Source organism: Cervus elaphus, chromosome 24 (assembly GCF_910594005.1).
Source record: "Cervus elaphus chromosome 24, mCerEla1.1, whole genome shotgun sequence".
In the NCBI taxonomy this organism is placed as follows: Eukaryota; Metazoa; Chordata; class Mammalia; order Artiodactyla; family Cervidae; genus Cervus; species Cervus elaphus.
The window spans coordinates 27,313,286-27,332,470 of NC_057838.1; the positions used below are offsets into that span (position 1 = coordinate 27,313,286).

At 45.1% G+C, this 19,185-nt stretch overlaps 2 protein-coding genes and 1 long non-coding RNA gene across 9 annotated transcripts in view; 2 read left to right on the forward strand and 1 right to left on the reverse strand.

Annotated features, from left to right (window-relative positions):
• Positions 1-19,185, forward strand: part of GASK1A (golgi associated kinase 1A) — a 154,859-nt gene that overhangs the window by 23,919 nt on the left and 111,755 nt on the right. The window lies entirely within an intron of this gene.
• The window catches only part of LOC122683131 (atypical chemokine receptor 2-like), a 45,966-nt gene that overhangs the window by 23,784 nt on the left and 2,997 nt on the right, over positions 1-19,185 (forward strand). The window contains exon 1 of one of the 6 annotated variants that reach the window (XM_043886722.1): positions 13,437-13,457. The exons of 3 other annotated variants lie outside the window; for them this stretch is intronic. Coding sequence is in view for 1 of the 3 variants with exons in the window: in XM_043886723.1 (XP_043742658.1) it covers positions 15,097-15,106 (10 nt within the window). In the remaining 2 variants the exon portion in view is untranslated. Of the gene's footprint in view, positions 1-13,436; positions 13,458-15,043; positions 15,126-19,185 lie in introns of those variants that run through there. 2 more of the 6 variants (XM_043886724.1, XM_043886723.1) reach the window with 2 other exon arrangements.
• Positions 1,142-18,464, reverse strand: LOC122683136. Its single transcript, XR_006337635.1, has 3 exons — positions 18,321-18,464; positions 9,345-9,347; positions 1,142-1,164 (listed from the first exon to the last, which is right to left on the reverse strand). It is a non-coding gene; the product is annotated as an uncharacterized LOC122683136 (long non-coding RNA).

Here is a 19,185-nt window from a genome sequence, read left to right on the forward strand (position 1 = left end):
CTTGATCCCACAAACCCCAGGTCTCTGATGGGGAAGCAGAGCCCAGGGTCATCTAGTGTCTAGAGTGACGGGCTTCCCTCAGGCCCCTCATCTCCCCAGCCTGGGGAATAATTTTTTAGTTTGATGAAGGGCAGAAAGAGAACCTTAACATCCTCAAACTCCTGTACTTAAAGAACAAGGAAAATTGAGACTTTTTGTAAATTCTGGCTACTTGAGTAAAGGGAAAGTCAATATGGGGAAGCATGAATTGACATTTCAAAAATGCCCCACGCCACCATGACCAGTGCAGTGTGACCACCACGTCGTCCACAGATGCTTCCACTACTACTCTTTACCCTCTGTGTTCATTACAGCTTGTGAAACAGAGGAAGGAAAGCTGTTATTTTAAGCAGAACTGGAGTCCTTAACTTGGGGGCCCGCGATATGACTCAGGGAGGGAACCCTGAATTTTGATAGGAGGAAAATTTACATTTTTATTTTCAATGTGTGCATGCTAAGCTGCTTCAGTCGTGTCTGACTCTGTGAGACCCCAGGGACTGTAGCCTGCCAGGCTCCTCTGTCCATGGGATTCTCCAGGCAAGAATACTGGAGTAGGTTGCCACACCCTTCTGCAGGGGATCTTCCTAACTCAGGGATTGAACCCGCATCTCTTACATCTCCTGTATTGGCAGGTGGGTTCTTTACCACTACCATCACCTGGGAAAGCCCTTTATTTTCATTAACCTCTGACAAAATTAACATGTTTGATTATGACTGTAAGTGACCAAACAGTAGTAGTATTAGCAGGATCTTATCACAGGTATCTTAAAAATATAATTTATGTTTATCACTGTCATGGTAGTTACAAGATTTGTTGCTGTATCTTTTTAAATGTGTTAATAAAGAAAGGCATATGTTACTATATCATAAATGTGTTTTTAAAAATACTTTAAGAACTGTATTTCAGAATAATTTTTTACCTTTTAAAAAATTATCTTACCATAATTGTAGACTTGCATTTGCAAGAAAGAATACAGAAAGATCCTGTATCCCTTTCATCTAGTTTCTCCCAGTATAACCTCTTGCAATAAGGAGATCATGATCTGAGCCACAGTCAGCTCTCAGTCTTGTTTTTGTTGACTGTACAGAGCTTCTCCATCTTTGGCTGCAGAGAATATAATCAGTCTGATTTCAATATTTGCCATCTGGTGATGTCCAAATGTAGAGTCTTCTCTTGTGTTGTTGGAAGAGAGTGTTTGTTGTTAAAACTCTGTTAGCTTTTTCCCTGCTTCATTTTGTACTCCAAGGCCAAACTTGCCTGTTACTCCAAGTATCTCTTGACTTCCTACTTTTGCATTCCAGTCCCCTATGAGGAAAGGATATCTTTTTTGGATGTTAGTTCCAGAAGGTCTTATAGGTCTTCACAGAACCATTCAACTTCAGCTTCTTCAGCGTTACTGGTTGGGGCACAGACTTGGATTACTGTGATACTGAATGGCTAGACCATTCACCAGGCCATTCAGGTATGACCTAAATCAAATCCCTTATGATTACACAGTGGAAGTGGCAAATAGATTCAAGGAATTAGATCTGATAGACAAAGTGCCTGAAGAACTATGGACGGAGGTTCACGACATTGTACAGGAGGCAGTGATCAAGACCATCCCCCAAAAAGAAATGCAAAAAGGCAAATTGGTTGTCTGAGGAGACCTTACGAAGAGCTGAGAAAAGAGATGCTAAAGACAAAGGAGGAAAAGAAAGATATACCCATTTGAATGCAGAGTTCCAAAGAATAGCAAGGAGAGATAAGAAAGCCTTCCTCAATGATCAGTGTAAAGAAATAGAGGAAAACAATACAATGGGAAAGACTAGAGATCTCTTCAAGAAAATTAGAGATACCAAGGGAACATTTCATGCAAAGATGGGCTCAATAAAGGACAGAAATGGGATGGACCTAACAGAAGCAGAAGATATTAAGAAGAGGTGGCAAGAATACACAGAAGAACTATACAAGAAAGATCTTCAGGACCCAGACAATCACGATGGTGTGATCACTCACCCAGAGCCAGACATCCTGGAATGCGAAGTCAAGTGGGCCTTAGGAAGCATCACTAGTGGATAGGAAGCAAAGCTAGTGGAGGTGATGAAATTTCAGTTGAGCTATTTCAAATCCTAACAGGTGATGTTGTGAAAGTGCTACATTTAATATGTCAGCAAATTTGGAAAACTCAGCAGTGACCACAGGACTGGAAAAGGTCAGTTTTCATTCCAGTCCCTAGGAAAGACAATGCCAAAGAATGCTCAAACTACTGCACAATTGCATTCACCTCACACGCTAGTAAAGTAATGCTCAAAATTCTCCAGGTCAGTCTTCAACAGCCCATGAACTGTGAACTTCCAGATGCTCAAGCTGGATTTAGAAAAGGCAGAGGAATCAGAGATCAAATTGCCAACATCTGTTGGGTCATCAAAAAAACAAAGAGAATACCAGAAAAACATCTACTTCTGCTTTATTGATTATGCTAAAGCCTTTGTATAGATCACAACAAACTGTGGAAAATTCTTCAAGACATGGAAATACCAGACTACCTGACCTGCCTCCTGAGAAATCTCTATGCAGGTCAAGAAGCAACAGTTAGAACCAGACATGGAACAACAGACTGGTTCCAAATTGGGAAAGGAGTACATCAAGGCTGTTTATTGTCACCATGCTTATTTAACTTATATGCAGAGTATATCATGAGAAATGCTGGGCTGGATGAAGCGTAAACTGGAATCAAGATTGCTGGGAGAAATATCAGTAACGTCAGATATACAGATGATACCACCCTTTTGGCAGAAAGCAAAGAAGAGTGAAAGAGCCTCTTGATGAAAGTGAAAGAGGAGAGTGAAAAAGCTGGCTTAAAGTTTACCATTCAAAAAATGAAGATCATGGCATCCAGTCCCATCACTTCATGGCAAATAGATGGGGAAACAATGGAAACAGTGAGAGGGCTCCAGAATCACTGCAGACGGTGACTGCAGCCATGAGATTAAGACACTTGCTCCTTGGAAGAAAAGCTATGACCAACCTGGACAGCATATTAAAAAGCAGAGACAGTACTTTGCCAACAAAGGTCCATCTAGTCAAAGCTCTGGTTTTTCCAGTAGTCATGTATAGATGTGAGAGTTGGGATATAAAGAAAGTTGAGCACCGAAGAACTGATGCTTTTGAACTGTGGTGTTGGAGAAGACTCTTGAGAGTTCCTTGAACTGCAAGGAGATCTAACCAGTCAATGCTAAAGGAAATCAGTCCTGAATATTCCTTGGAAGGACTGATACTGATGCTGAAACTCCAGTACTTTGGCCAGCTGATGTGAAGAACTGACTCCTTGGTTAAGACCCTGATCCTAGGAAAGATTTAAGGCAGGAGGAGAAGGGGACGACAGAGGATGAGATGGTTGGATGGCATCACCAGCTCGACGGACATGAGTTTGAGTGAACTCCAGGAATTGGTGTTGGACAGGTGTCGGGAGCCATTATGGGAGGTCCCACCCGTGATGAGGTCATGAAGATACAGGCAGGCAAGGCCGTCCAGGATCCCATCCATGACGAGGTCATGAGGAAAATACAGGCAAGGCCGTCTAGGATAAGGGACCCTCCAGGTTGGCCTCAGCCTCTACCCTACCCTATATCCTCCCCCCTTTTCTGCTGTTCATGTTTGCCCTGCTGCAGATTCCTGTGTTGCCTGCCGAGAGCTCTCCTGCTCCTCTTTCACTGAATAAAGACCAACTTAAAAGCTAATTAATTAATCTCCTGGACACTGGTACCCTATGAAGGGGCCAGGGATGAAGGAAATGCTTCAATTCAAACCCTTTTGCTGGCCTTCTGGCTTGTTTGATATATATGTGCTCTCATTGCACAAAATGCTCATGATTGTTCTAAACATCCTAAGCACAGTATGCTAACAGAATAAACTATTAAGCATAGGTCCCTCTGCGGGGTGAGAAAAGCCCCACAAATATTATAGCCACAAATGTGCCTAATAGAAAATAGTTTAGATAGAGATTAGCTGGTGACTTCTTGCAGGTAATTAACTTTTGGACTAAGAGCCTGTTTTGTGCCATATCTGCTGTTTTTGCAATCCTTTGCATTTCTGTTCTGTAAAAAATGTAATCCTATCTAGTTCCCATGGAGATGATACCTAATAGAAAGAAAATAGATTAACCACAAAAAAGACAGTGTTGGCTACTGAAGTTGCTTAAAGTTGCACCAGGTGCAAGCCATAAATTGTCAACAGGCCTGAAAGCCGAAATATATTATACATAGAGATTAACCATTAAAAAGGCCCTAACAGGCACAGAGCCCTTTGGGGTGTGAGGAAGCCCTATTAAAAAATACAAAACATATTGTTTTAAAAGTGGTTATTGGATCAACGTTTGATTGATGTTAATGTGCTGAGGTTGTGCAGTGGAAACTATTGTTAATATAGTTGGAGATCTAGAAAAATATGAGTTTAGCCCTAGTGTAAAGACAATAAGATAATTGATAATTTTAACCAAGAGTGCTAAACAGGGGCTGCCTCACCAGAGCCACAGAGTCGTTGTGTGTTAAACTTTTTAGATAAATTTAGCTGAGAATTTCCGCAAAAAGATTGACTTTTATGTTAAAAGGATTGTATTTCTATTATGTTGCAACCTGCTGTACCATGAGACTGCCACTTTTCTGTTTTCTGCTAAGCTCAAGGCCAGAAGATAATGTACAAAAAATCTATGGGAAAAGACTCTCATAAACAAAAAATATACAGAGCACACCTGGTTTCGTGAAGGACAAGCTGATATAATGTTAAACTAAGTCTGTATGCTTATCTGCCCCTTAGAAATGTACCAACTTAGGGTATAAAGGCGATGGTGAAAAATAAAGCAACCGCCAGACTCTGCCGCATATCCTGCTCTGGTCTCTCTCTTTCTCTCTCTCTCCCACTCCTCCTAGCAGACTTGGCCCTATCAAGGCTGATCCTACGTGTCTCTCTCTTGCCGACGCCGTTCATCCTGAGGGTTCCCCTGGATCCTGCTGGGGCTGGACCCCGGCAGACAGGGAAGCCTGCTGTGCTGCCGTCCATGGGGTTGCAAAGAGTCAGACACGACTGAGCGACTGAACTGAACTGAACCTCTTGCAAAATTATAGTACATTGCCACAACTAGCAAAGTAACATTGTTATAGCCACTCACATAACCTTATTCATCAGTTTTATATGCACTTGTGTATGTGTGTGTGTGTGGGTGTATTTTGTTCTATGCAGTTTATCACATGTGTAGATTTGTGTGACTGCCATCAACTCCATCACCACAAGGACCCCTCATGCTGTTCTTTCATAGGCTGACTCTTGCCTCCCTCTCCCTTCCTAAGGCCTAGCATCCACTAATCTGTTCCCAATCTCTACAGTTTTGTCATTCCAAGACTGTTATATAATGAAATCACTACCCTTTTGAGGTTTACATATTTTCAAAAGTGTGACCTTTTTGAGATTGACTTGTTTTCATTCTGTGTAATTCCCTAGAGATGTATCCAAATTGTTGTGTAGATAATATTTTGTTCCTTTTTGTCCTTGAGTAGTATTCCATGGTAGGCAATACCCTAGTAGTTGAACCAGTTTTCCACTGAAGGGCATTTAGGATTGTTTCCAATTGTGGGCTATAATTTACTTTTAACGTATTTTTGTGTTTTTTAAAACATTCTTCTGAGAGTGAGTCCAGGGCTTTGCCACACAGACCACAGATCTGTCATCACAAAAACGATGGTCTAAGGTCTAAGAATACATGTTGTCACATGATTCCCTTCTACTCCCAGGAACTGAGTGAGGATGGAGATAGGGCAGGGCAGCATCTCAGAGCTTCTGCCAGGTCTTTGGTTCTGCCGGCTGAGACCTGAGGCAGATGGCCTCTGGCATTGCAGAGACATCACTGAGCTGATCTTCACTACTGAGGGGAGTGTGTCTGTGGGGCAGGGAGTGTGTCCGTGGGGAAGTTAGTCAGAGGGTGAAGTGTGGCCCAGGCACACGACAATGTGAAACTCAACCATTGCCCCAAGCCTAAGAAGGATCACAGATGAATCACGTGAGTGACTCTGAGGAGACAAAGTCAAGTGACAGGGGTGAGTTGCACATCTGGAATAGCTGGGGCAGTGAACGGCTGTGGGAGGTGAGCTGTGAGGTGATCATCATGATAATCGCTCGGCCTCCTGCCCCCCAAGAACATCCCCCAACCTGGGTCGTTTCAGGTGGAACTTGTGCTGTCTCCTGTTTATTAGGCCCAGCTCTACGTGGTACTGTGTGACCTTGACAGGAGTCTGGTGGCCAAGTGCCAAGTAACGCCTGGAGCTAAGAAGCCATTCAGGAGGAAGACCAGAACAAGGTGAGGGCCGTGCAGGAATGCAGGAGGAGACTGTAAGTCTTAGTGCACCAGCGCCATGCATGAGCAGCAAAGATTGAATGGGGCTGCGCATTGAGCATCAGTGCTGCTCACCTTTCCAGAACAACATCGGCTACACAATATGTGCCTCCTGAGGAAAGAACAGACTGGCCTGTGAAGCTGTAAGCCTGGATATGATGAAACCTCTCACTTCCAATTCGCAGGAAATATGGAGGGCAGAGGCACGTGGTAAACAGCACCATGAGGTTGCAATCAGCACAGTCCAGGCTATGGGAACTTTACATACAGGATGAACAAGCAGGTTCTTCAAGAAATAAGTTGCAAGGAAAAGCAAAAAGGTGGAGGTGGAGAGGGAACCTACACATCTAAAAAGACTTAAAATATGTATCAACCGCCAACCATGTGTGGACCTTATCTGGATTGAAGAAACAAACTGTGAAGGGAGACATTTATGAGACCAGTGACTGGATAGTTGATATTAAGGAATGGGTGTTAATTTTTAAGGTGTGACTGTGGTGAAAGTCATTATCTTTTAAGGGCACATACTCAACTCTCTATAACTTGCAAGTTATGACGTCTGGTGTTTGCTTCAAAGTAACACAATTTTGCCACTGGTGATAGCAAACACCCTTTTCCAGCAACACAAGAGAAGACTCTGCACGTGGACATCACCAGATGGTCAACACCAAAATCAGATTGATTATATTCTTTGCAGCCAAAGATGGAGAAGCTCTATAAAGTCAGCAAAAACAAGACAGGGAGCTGACTGTGGCTCAGATCATGAACTCCTTATTGCCAAATTCAGACTTAAATTGAAGAAAGTAGGGAAAACCACTAGACCATTCAGGTATGACCTAAATCAAATCCCTAATGATTATACAGTAGAAATGAGAAGTAGATTTAAGGGACTAGATCTAATAGACAGAGTGCCTGATGAACTATGGACGGAGGTTCGTGACATTATACAGGAGACAGAAAGCAAAACCATCTCCAAGGAAAATAAATGCAAAAAAGCAAAATGGCTGTCTGAGGAGGCCTTACAAATAACTGTGAAAAGAAGAGAAGCAAAAAGCAAAGAAGAAAAGGAAAGTTATACCCATATGAATGCAGAGTTCCAAAGAATAGCAAGGAGAGATAAGAAAGCCTTCCTCAGTGACCAATGCAAAGAAATAGAGGAAAACAATACAATGGGAAAGACTAGAGATCTCTTCAAGAAAATTAGAGATACCAAGGGAACATTCTATGCAAAGATGGGCTCAATAAAGGACAGAAATGGGATGGACCTAACAGAAGCAGAAGATATTAAGAAGAGGTGGCAAGAAGACACAGAAGAACTATACAAAAAAGATCTTCATGATGCAGATAATCACGATGGTGTGATCACTCACCCAGAGCCAGACATCCTGGAATGTGAAGTCAAGTGGGCCTTAGGAAGCATCACTACGAGCAAAGCTAGTGGAGGTGATGAAATTCCAGTTGAGCTATTTCAAATCCTAAAAGATGATGTTCTGCAAGTGCTGCACTCAATATGCTAGCAAATTTGGAAAACTCAGCAGTGGCCACAGGACTGGAAAAGGCAGTTTTCATTCCAATCCCTAAGAAAGGCAATGCCAAAGAATGCTCAAACTATCGCACAATTGCACTCATCTCACGTGCTAGTAAAGTAATGCTCAAAATTCTCCAAGCCAGGCTTCAACAGTACATGAACTGTGAGCTTCCAGAAGTTCAAGCTGGATTTAGAAAAGGCAGAGGAATCAGAGATCAAATTGCCAACATCCTCTGGATCATCAAAAAAGCAAGAGAGTTCCAGAAAAACATCCATTTCTGCTTTATTGACTATGCCAAAGCCTTTGACTGTGTGGATCACAATAAACTGTGGAAAATTCTGAAAGAGATGGGAATACCAGACCACCTGACCTGCCTCCTGAGAAATCTCTATGCAGGTCAAGAAGCAACAGTTAGAACCAGACATGGAACAACAGACTGGTTCCAAATTGGGAAAGGGGTACATCAAGGCTGTATATTGTCACCATGCTTATTTAACTTATATGCAGAGTACATCATGAGAAATGCCGGGCTGGATGAAGCACAAGCTGGAATCAAGATTGCCGGGAGAAATATCAATAACCTCAGATATGCAGATGACACCACCCTTATGGCAGAAAGTGAAGAGGAACTAAAAAGCCTCTTGATGAAAGTGAAAGAGGAGAGTGAAAAAGTTGGCTTAAAGCTTAGCATTCAAAAAAATGAAGATCATGGCATCCAGTCCCATCACTTCATGGGAAATAGATGGGGAGACAGTGGACACAGTGGCAGACTTTATTTTTGGGGGCTCCAAAATCACTGCAGATGGTGACTGCAGCCATGAAATTAAAAGACGCTGGCACTTTCTTAAAGTATATATATGAAAATTGCCAGAATAAATAAACTTGATAAAACTATAACACATGTGGTGAGGAGAAAACAGCTGGATTTGGAAGGAAGTTGCCATGAGTACCTGGCTGGGGGCTGAGGGTGGGAATGCAGTCAGGCCCCCTGGGCCTGAGACAGACATGTGGGGAGGGCCTCGGGGTTGGGCAGATGGGGTGAAAAGGTGAAGGAGTGTTTGGCAAGGCTTTCAGTTCTTAACAGTTGATGAACAGCTTTCACAGTTTCCAAGACTGTAAAAATGTTTGGAAGAAAATAATTCCACAGAAATGAACTGGCCACAGAAAGCTGGCACCTCAGCCCATCCTTGCCTCCTACCTAGTTTCGGGCTTTGCTGTGAGCACCAGTTTTCAAGCCCTACACAGTGTCATCCCTGCTTGGAACCCGAGGGTGTATGCTGCTGCTGCTGGTTGCTGACCCTGACCTCACTCTGGCTGGGTGTCAGTCATGTTCTCATGGGCAAAGTCCCGGAACCAACAACAGGGTGACCCAGCTGGTGGAGCATGGATGTCATCAGAGCCGACCGACCTTCTACAACCACTCTCCAGAGAAGCCCCAGGGAGTGGATTTAAGTCATTCTGGGAAGCATGTGCTGCATGCTAAGTCGCTTCAGTTGTGTCTAACTCTGTGTGACCCCATGGACTATAGCCCGCCAGGCTCTGTCCATGGAATTCTCCAGGCAAGGATGCTGAAGTAGGTTGCCATGCCCTCCTCCAGGGGATCTTCCTGACCCAGGGATCAAACTTGGTCTCTTACGTCTCCTGCATTGGCAGGCAGGTTCTTTACCACTAATGTCACCTGGGAAGCATCCGTTCACCGAGTACGCTTGTATTACAGTTCTACTTCATGTCAAGCCCTCGCTGGGCTTTTCTGTGAGGGATTTGCAGATGAGTAAGAAATAATTTCTGTCCTAAAACAGTTCATTAGGTCTGAGTTGGAAGGGAGGGAGAAGGAAGAAGCAAAGAATTAAACAGAGTATTCTCATACATTGTGGGCAAGAGAGCACTCGGGTGGGAATCAGAAAGTCCAAGGGCTCCTATCAACTGCAGGTTTCTGGTCAAGTGACTTTCCCTCTCTGAGGGAAAGGCAGCTGCGTCTGCAAAAGGGTGTGATAACCTCAGCTTGGCCCAACCCACAGAGAAGGTATGTGGAGAACCACTGCATTAACATGGAATATGTGGTTGAAGGTATTGTGTTAAAGGAATAAATATGTTGATTTCAAACAGGTATGTTTGTACCCTGGCAAGGGGATGCTGAGTGGTGAGAAGATGACATACCCCCTCCCACCTTAACTGAAAGCAGCCCCCTCATGAGACCCTGAGCACCAGACCCTGGGCAGATGTACGGAAGGGGAGACCACACATGTCTGGGGTGTCTGGAGGGGGCCAGAAGGTGCAGAAAGAGGAGATGCAAGAGGTGAGATAAACATCATTTCTCTCCTGCTGGGCCATCAGTGGAGCATAGTAGAAAGAAGCTGCTCTGAGATTTGTCACAACATTTAATCAGTGACTCGACATGGGCACCTATAGAACTTCTGAATTGGGCAGCAAGTCTGTGCTTTAGGATTTCCAACTCTAAAACCCTGCAGTTGGACCAGACTGATGCTCTCGTGGGCCCAGCCCAGAATGGGGTGAGCTTTGCCAAGGATTACAGAGAAAGAGAGACAGCGAGTGAGACAGAGGCTGAGGCTGGGCCAAACCAGGGCTCCTCCCTCTAAAATCCAGTTTGTCAAGTTTGGCTAGACTCCATCAACAAGTTAACCAGCTGCCTCTCCCGTTCCTGTGTAGTGTGGGTAGCGCCGGGTACTCTGCGTGCAGAGTCTCAGAGCCAGGCATCAGGGTGGGCTGGAGGGACTTGGGGAGGCTCATGGCGGGGGAGACAGCCTTCAGCTGGCTCATGGAGGACAGGTTGCATGCAGAAGCTTGGCAGATTCACAGCCCATGCTCTGCTGAAGAGAGAAGCAGGTGTTTTGAAAATGTGATGCCACTTTTCACTGTAGTTAGGAAATGCGTTCAGTGAGTTAGGAATATGTCGGAATAGTAAAGATTGTCAAGTCACAGACCTGTAGTCCAAGGGTACTGTGCCTTGTGGGAGAGGCCTGTGAGCATCTTGGCTGTCTGGCTTCAGAAACTGAGTCCACTCCTTCTGCAGGTCAGACTGTCTTATTGAAGAGAGCAAAGAGAATGAGTTCAGAGCCCCCCGTCTCCCTCAGCTCCCTTGGACTCGGGCCAGTCCCGCTGTTCCCTGGCCAGTTTCTCTTGCTGCAGCGCTGCGCTCAATGCCCTTGGAGCTGGTGGAGGACAGCTGGCAGCTATGTCTTTGGTGGAGCACAATTCCTCTTTATGAATCTGGGTAAATGTTGCCCAGCTGTCTGCCACCCGGGCTTTTTAGCAACTCTCCCTGCAGCAGAGCAGAGAAAGGGGAGTCAGGAATGAAAAGCTCAGGGCATGAGGTTGGCTGGTACTGCCATGGGCCAGGTCAGGATTGGGGTGGAGAGCGGGATGATGGACTGGAAAGCAGTGGAAGGATGTGGACCTACCTGGTCAGCCCTTCCTGGCATTGGAGCCCATGACTGACTTCCTCTGACTGAAACCTGCCTATTCCAGGAAAAGGCCCAGCTCTTACTGGGAAGATGCCTGAGTGAATTTTAGGGAAACCTGGCCACTCATGTAAAGACAGCTGCCCCAGTATCCTGCCCTGCCCACCATGGTGGACTGTGGCTGGGAAATCAAGTCAGCAGGAAGCAGATGGTTTGAAGTATTTCAAAAGAACATAAAAAATGAAATGAAAGTAATACTCATGAGTCTCTCAGTTCAGTTCAGTCACTCAGTCGTGTCCGACTCTTTGCGACCCCATGAACCACAGCACGCCAGGCCTCCCTGTCCATCACCAACTCCCGGAGTCCACCCAAACCCATGTCCATCGAGTTGGTGATGCCATCCAACCATCTCATCCTCTGTCATCCCCTTTTCCACCTGCCCTCAATCTTTCCCAGCATCAGGGTCCCCTCAAATGAGTCAGCTCTTAGCATCAGGTGTCCAAAGTATTGGAGTTTCAGCTTCAACATCAGTCCTTCCAATGAACACCTAGGACTGATCTCCTTTAGGATGGACTGGTTGGATCTCCTTGCAGTCCAAAGGACTCTCAAGAGTCTTCTCCAACACCACAGTTCAAAAGCATCAGTTCTTTGGCACTCAGCTTTCTTCACAGTCCAACTCTCACATCCATACATGACTACTGGAAAAACCATAGCCTTGACTAGACGGACCTTTGTTGGCAAAGTAATGTCTCTGCTTTTTATTATGCTGTCTAGGTTGGTCATAACTTTCTTCCAAGGAGTAAGCGTCTTTTAATTTCATTGCTGCAGTCACTATCTGCAGTGATTTTGGAGCCTAGAAAAATAAAGTCAGTTTCCACTGTTTCCCCATCTATTTGCCATGAAGTGATGGGACCGGATGCCGTGAACTTAGTTTTCTGAATGTTGAGCTTTAAGCCAACTTTTTCACTCTCCTCTTTCACTTTCATCAAGAGGCTCTTTAGTTCTTCTTCACTTTCTGCCATAACGGTGGTGTCATCTGCATATCTGAGGTTATTGATATTTCTCCCAGCAATCTTGGTTCCAACTTGTGCTTCCTCTAACCCAGCATTTCTCATGATGTACTCTGCATATAAGTTAAATAAGCATGGTGACAATATACAGCCTTGACGTACTCCTTTTCCTATTTGGAACCAGTCTGTTGTTCCATGTCTAGTTCTAACTGTTGCTTCCTGACCTGCATACAGGTTGGTTTCTCAAGAGGCAGGTCAGGTGGTCTGGTATTCCCATCTTTTTCTGAATTTTCCACAGTTTATTGTGACCCACACAGTCAAAGGATTTGGCATAGTCAATAAAGTAGAAATAGATGTTTTTCTGGAACTCTCTTGCTGTTTTGATGATCCAATGGATGTTGGCAATTTGATCTCTGGTTCCTCTGCCTTTTCTAAAACAAGCTTGAACATCTGGAAGTTCACACTGATATATATATAAATAAATAGGACAAAGGACCAACTCTTAATGGTAAAATTCCAGTTAATAAATATAGAAAGAATGATGGAAATAGAAAACCACCATTTGTCAAACACCACCGTGATAACTGTTGTCAGAAAGCATCATTTGATGGGTGCTAAAACTAGTAGTGAAAGTATAAGAAGATACAAGATATTTACATAGTTTCAAAATACCTCCCCAGAAGATGCTTATTAATTACAAAGGGTTAATTTCACTGTCATTTCACTGAGGAAAAACCTGGCAGACGCCAGCTTACCCAGTGACCAAAATTAGCATGGTCAGTAATGACCCATATTGAAATCAGTTACCTCTGGTATCATGTAGTGAGAAGGACACTTCGCTTCTCTGGCACACATGTTCCTACCCAAAATGCATAGCCTCAGTCTAATCATGAAGAAGCATCAAACCAAAATTTAGGTTCATTCTACAGTTCTCTTCAAAATGGTGAAGGTCATGAAAGGCAAAGCAAGGCTGAGGAACTGTCCCAGAGTGGAGAGACCACGGAGGCACCACCGCCAAATGCAGGATGGGGTTCTGCTTAGGATCCAGGACCAGAGAGGACACTCGTGGGACAGGTGGTGACATTCGAGTAGGTCTGTGGATTCGTTGAAGTATGACCCCTTGGACTGTAGCCTGCCGGGCTCCTATGTCCATGGGGTTCTTCAGGCAAGAATACTGGAGTGGGTTGCCATTTACTTCTCCAGGGGATCTTCCTGACCCAGGGACTGAACCCAAGTCTCCTGCATTGGCAGGTGGATTCTTTACCGCTGAGCTACTAGGGAAGTCCAGTTAATGATATTATGTCGATGTCAGTTTCATGGTTTAGATCATTGTGTTATGGTTATGTAATATGTTAACAAGAATTCTATGCACAGTTTTTACAAGTCTAAAATTTATTTTAAATTAAATAATTAAAATAAATTTAATTTTAAAATTTTTAAAAATTAAAAAGGGGGTGGTAAGGAAGAAGCCCAAGTTCTAGAACTTAGCTGTTCCCCTAGATGGAACCACGACTCTGTGGCCTTATTCTCCCTATTGGTAATTAACATTTGCCCCAGAGAGACTTGGAAACCCACGAGGAAGGTCCCTTGCTTCCCACTGTTGGGAGTGGAACCCATCACAGGCTCGGCCTCCTGTGGCCTGTGGACCCCAGAGAAAGGCAAATGTCTGTCTTTGTCCACCTCTCTGGGGACACTTAGTTCTCATGCCTGTCTGAGGGAGACACCAACCCCACCTCCCCAAAAAGATATGAAAAGCAAGGCTCAGAGAGGTGAGGCTACATTCTTTAGGTCACACAGCCCGTACAGAGCCAGATTCAAGCCCAGCCCTGTGTGACCCTATCGCCAGTGCCTGTAACCACCTGCCATTATTCTGTTACCTGCTCGGTTCAGATAGGGGCAGTGAGCATTCACCAAGCATCTGCTGTGTGTCAGGCTGGCCGTGGGGTTGGAGGTGAAGGCAGCTGAGACTCACAGTGGACCACAGGTGCCATCCTGGCGGACAGGTACCCTCATACTGCCGAGCACATGACAGGCAGTGTTTCCACACATGTATTCGTTCATTCGGTCTGCTCTTGCCTGGCCCTGGGCTCAGCCTGGTGGGTCACATATGGTCCTTGAGCAGACCTGTGAACAGACAGCTAGCTCTGAAGAGATTCATGCTGTGATGGGACTGGCGGGGGGAGCAGGGAAGGGGAAGGAGGGGAGTTGGCCTGAGAAATCTAGTAGATGAGAGAATTGATGTCACTGCGGGTGAGCCAGACATAGCTCTGATTGTGCGGAGTTACCGTCAGAGGAGGAGAGTTGGGTGGTGGGCCGGGGAGCGGCGGGGGGCGCAGAATCCAGGACTGATGAAGCTGGTGGCTGGGAAGGCTATTTAAGATAGAGGAAAGAGTAAGTGAAAGCCTGGAAGCCTGGACTGAGGCGTTTCGTGTCCTTTGCTCAGCTGCAGGAGAACGGTTCCAGAGAAGTGTGATTGGGGACACATGTTTTCTAAAGTAATTAGTGTATCTTTGGGGGTGGTGTTCTTTCAACAAGGCGGTCATCTGAGCTTGACTCAAGTTCAGTGTGCAGCCGAGGTGGGGCTGGGGCAGGCACAGGGGATATGCAAAGAGGATGCAGGCAGGAAGCCTTCTGGGGAGGGGAAGAGCTTATAAAGAAGAGTCACTCCCTCTGTGCTTCCCAGAGGAAGAGGGACAGAGACGCTGCTGCTCTCCTCCTGAGTGCGAGGTGGATGTCCCCAGGCAAGTGGGTCTGGCTCTGGTAGGTGTCAGCCACTCTGGGAATGGGGTGGGGGGCCCTATGCAGGGGCCACAGGGAGAGACCAGATCCCGTGGTGGGAGAGGGGACAGGTGTGGGGAGAGACAGGAGCCAAGTAGGGTGAGCGTGGCACTCTCTCTCTAGAACGGCTGTTGGAGCAGTGGCCCAGGCAGCCGGGGAGGAAGGTGGCCTGCTGGCCCCTTACGCCCTTGACTCTGGCTCTGAGGCTCTGCTTTGTGGGTTTGGGAAATCCCTGAGGGTTGGTACCAGATGAGGCTGGGTAACCTCAGCTGTTCCCTTTCCTCTCTGGGCTGTACTATGATGGGGAAAGATGAGATAGCCTCTAAGGGGCCCCGCTCCCAGGGCTGAGGTTCCCAGCACACATCCACACTCTCTTCTTAAAAGCCCACATCCTCTCTTTTTATCCCCAAACCTGCGAAGATCTCAACCCCTCCATCTGTCCCAAACAGTCACAGGATATCCTTTTATCCATCCCAACTTGAGCTAAGTGTCATTTTAGGGCCTGGAGGGGAAACCAATAGTCATGTGCCAGACACTTATTTAATTATTAATTAATATTATAGAAACACCACCAGGGAAGCATTTTAGAGTTGAGAAGACTAAGGCTCAGAGAGGTTAAGTAATTCGCTCAGGGATGCTCAGCCATGAAGTGAACCAGCCTGTAGTCTGTTCCTCCATGCTGCACCATGCTGAGTATACCACTCTCCCTGGGGGTAGTGGCAGTGGGGTGGGCATTTCATTTTGACCCCAGCATAATGCTGAAATGCAAACAAGGAGCTCAAGTGGTGAAAGTTCAGGCAACGAGAAGCAAAAAAAAAAAAAAAAGGAGGGGGGAGCAAAAATGATTCAGGAAAGATGTGAAAATCTTCCACAGCAGCTCCTTGAAGAGCCGGGTTCTAAAATTACCTAGTTTTTATTAATTGAAGGAAACTTTGGGTGAAGGGGTTGTTGTTGTGATTTCATCAATGTCACAAACATCCCTGTTTCCTGATAAAAGCCAGGAAACATTGAGTAATGTGGGGTCCCAGGGAGCATGGGGAGTGGGTGGGCCTCATGGATCCCAGGGAGCAGGAGATGGCATGTCTATCAGGTGGCTGCAAGGGGCCCCCTCCTCCATGGGGACTGGGCAAGGCCACTTTCTTCTGGCCAGGAAGCCAGCAGGTGACTCACACACCCAGGAAAGATCATTGCGGCAGATGGGGACTCTGGGCATGGAAAAGAAAAGATATACCAGCATGTTCCCAAGGGTTACTTTGGAGGGGGGAGGGTAGGATTAGGGATTTTTAGGTCCTTTTCTGTTTTTTCTTCTATGTTCACATTTTACATTGAGCATATATTACTCTGGTAATCAGGAAGAATGCATATTAAAAAAGCAAAGAGGGATCGTGTGTGCAGTGGTCCAGGACTCAGTCAGTGATCGGGACTCTAGTGTCAACTCTGCCTGGCTTGTGGTATGGCCCTGGGCTTCCTGTGAAACCAGGGAGGGCATACCTGCTCCCCTTCTCACAGGGAAGCCAGGAAGACCTGCAAGCACTGGGGTATAAGAAAGCTTCCCATAACTGTCAGGACTGGTTTGTATTGTTTTCATTGTGTTTTATACATTGCTGTGAATCCAAATGCCATGCTTCTCAAGGGGGGCCATGCAGGGGGCAATTGTCGATTTTGTGAGTGTGAGAGGGCTCACAGCAGCTCCCACTGCATGGTTCGAGGCTTCAGATCTAGAGCCAGCTGCTGGGACTTGATTTCTAATCCTGCAGTACACTTGCTGTGTGTCCTTGGGAATGTTACCTGATGCACTCAGTGTTTTAAGTTAAATAAACAGGGTGACAATAAACAGTCTTGTTGTACTCCTTTCTCAATCCTGAACCAGCCAGTTGTTCCATACAGGGTTCTAATTGATGCTTCTTGACCCGCATACAGATTTCTCAGGAAACAAGTAAGGTGTTCTGGTATTCCCATCTCTTCAAGATTTTTCCACAGTTTGTTATGATCCACATAGTCAAAGGCTTTAGCATAGTCAGCGAAACAGAGAGATGTTTTTCTGGAATTCCCTTGCTTTGTCTATGATCCAGCAAATATTGGCAATTTGATCTCTGGTTCCTCTGCCTTTTCTAAACCCAGCTTGAACATCTGGAAGTTCTTGGTTCACGTACTATTGTAGCCTAACTTGGAGGATTTTGAGCATAACCTTATTAGCATGGGAGATGAGTTCAATTGTCCAGTGGTTTGAACTTTCTTTAGTACTGCCCTTCTTGAAATTTGGGATGAGGATTAACCTTTTCCAGTCCTGTGGCCACTGCTGGGTTTTCCAAATTTGCTGAAATATTGAGTGCAACACTTTGATAGCGTCATCTTTTAGGGTTTTAAATAGCTCTGCTGGAATTCTGTCACCTACACTAGCTTTATTGATAGCAGTGCTTCCTAAGGCCCACTTGATTTCATACTCCAGAATGTCTGGCTCTGAGTGAGAGACTACTCCACTGTGGTTATCCCGATCATTAACATCTTTTCTGTACAGCTCTTCTTTCCATTTCTTCTTGATCTTTTCTGCTTCTGTTAGGTTTTTTTTTTTTTTTTACCATTTCTGCCATTTATTGTGCCCATCTTTGGATGAAATTTTCCTTTGATATTCCCAATTTTCTTGAAGAGATCTCTAGTCTTATCCTTTCTGCTGTTTTCCTCTATTTCTTTGCATTGTTCATTGAAGAAGGCTTTCTTGCTTCTCCTTCCTATTCTCTGGAACTCTGCACTTAGTTGGGTGTACCTTTCCCTTTCTCCCTTGCTTTTCACTTCTCTTCTTTTGTCAGCTATCTGTAAAGCCTTCTCAGTCAACCACTTTACCCTCTTGCATTTCTCTTTATTTGGGATGGCTTTGTTTGCTGCCTCCTGTACAATATTATGGACCTCTGTCCATAGTTCTTCAGGCACTTTGTTTACTAGATCTAAAACCTTGAATTCGTCACCTCCACTGTATATTCATAGGGAATTTAAGTTGTACCTGACTGGCTTAGTGGTTTTCCCTGCTTTCTTTAGTTTAAGCCTGAATTTTGCTATGAGGAGCTGATGATCTGAGCCACAGTCAGCTCCAGGTCTTGTTTTGCTAACTGTATACAGCTTCTCCATCTTCGGCTGCAGAGAACGTAATCATTCTTTGGTTTTGACCAAATACCAAAAGACATTTCGATATTGACCATTTGGTAACGTCCATGTGTAAAGTCATCCCTTATGTTGTTGAAAAAGGGTATTTGCTATGACCAGTGCACTGTCTTGGGAGAATTCTGTTAGCCTTTGCCCTGCTTCATTTTGTTCTCCAAGGTCAAATTTGCCTGTTACTCTAGGTATCTCTTGATATCCTACTTTTGCATCCCAATCCCGTATGTTGAATAGGACATCTTTTTTTTTTTTTGGTGTTAGTTCTGAGGTCTTCTAGATCTCTCCTTCATGGTTCACTGCTTTGTCATGGTGAAGGGGCTTGTGTAACTCAATGAAGCTATCAGCCATGCCATGTAGGGCCACCCAAGACAGCTGGACCATAGTGGCGAGTTCTGACAAAATGGGATCTACTGGAGCGGGGAATGGTGAACCGCTCCAGTATACTAGCCAAGAGAACTCCATGAAATGTTTAAAAGGCAGAAAGATATGACCCCAAAAGATGAGCCCCCCGCCCAGATTGGAAGGTGTTCTATATGCTACTGGGGAAGAGTGGAGAACAGCTACTAATAGCTCCTGAAAGAATGAAGTGGCTGGGCCAAAGCTGAAACTGAAGCTCTGTTGTGGATGTGTCTGATGATGAAAGTAAAATCCGATGCTGTAAAGAACAGTATTGCATAGGAACCTGGAATGTTAGGTCCATGAATCAAGGTAAATTGGACATGGTCAAGCAGGAGATGGCAAGAGTAAACATCGGTATCTTAGGAATCCATGAACTAAAATGGACAGGAATGGGTGGATTTAATTCATATAACCATTATATGTACCACTGTGGCCAAGAATCCCATAGGAGAAATGGAGTAGCCCTCATAGTCAACAAAAGAGTCCAAAA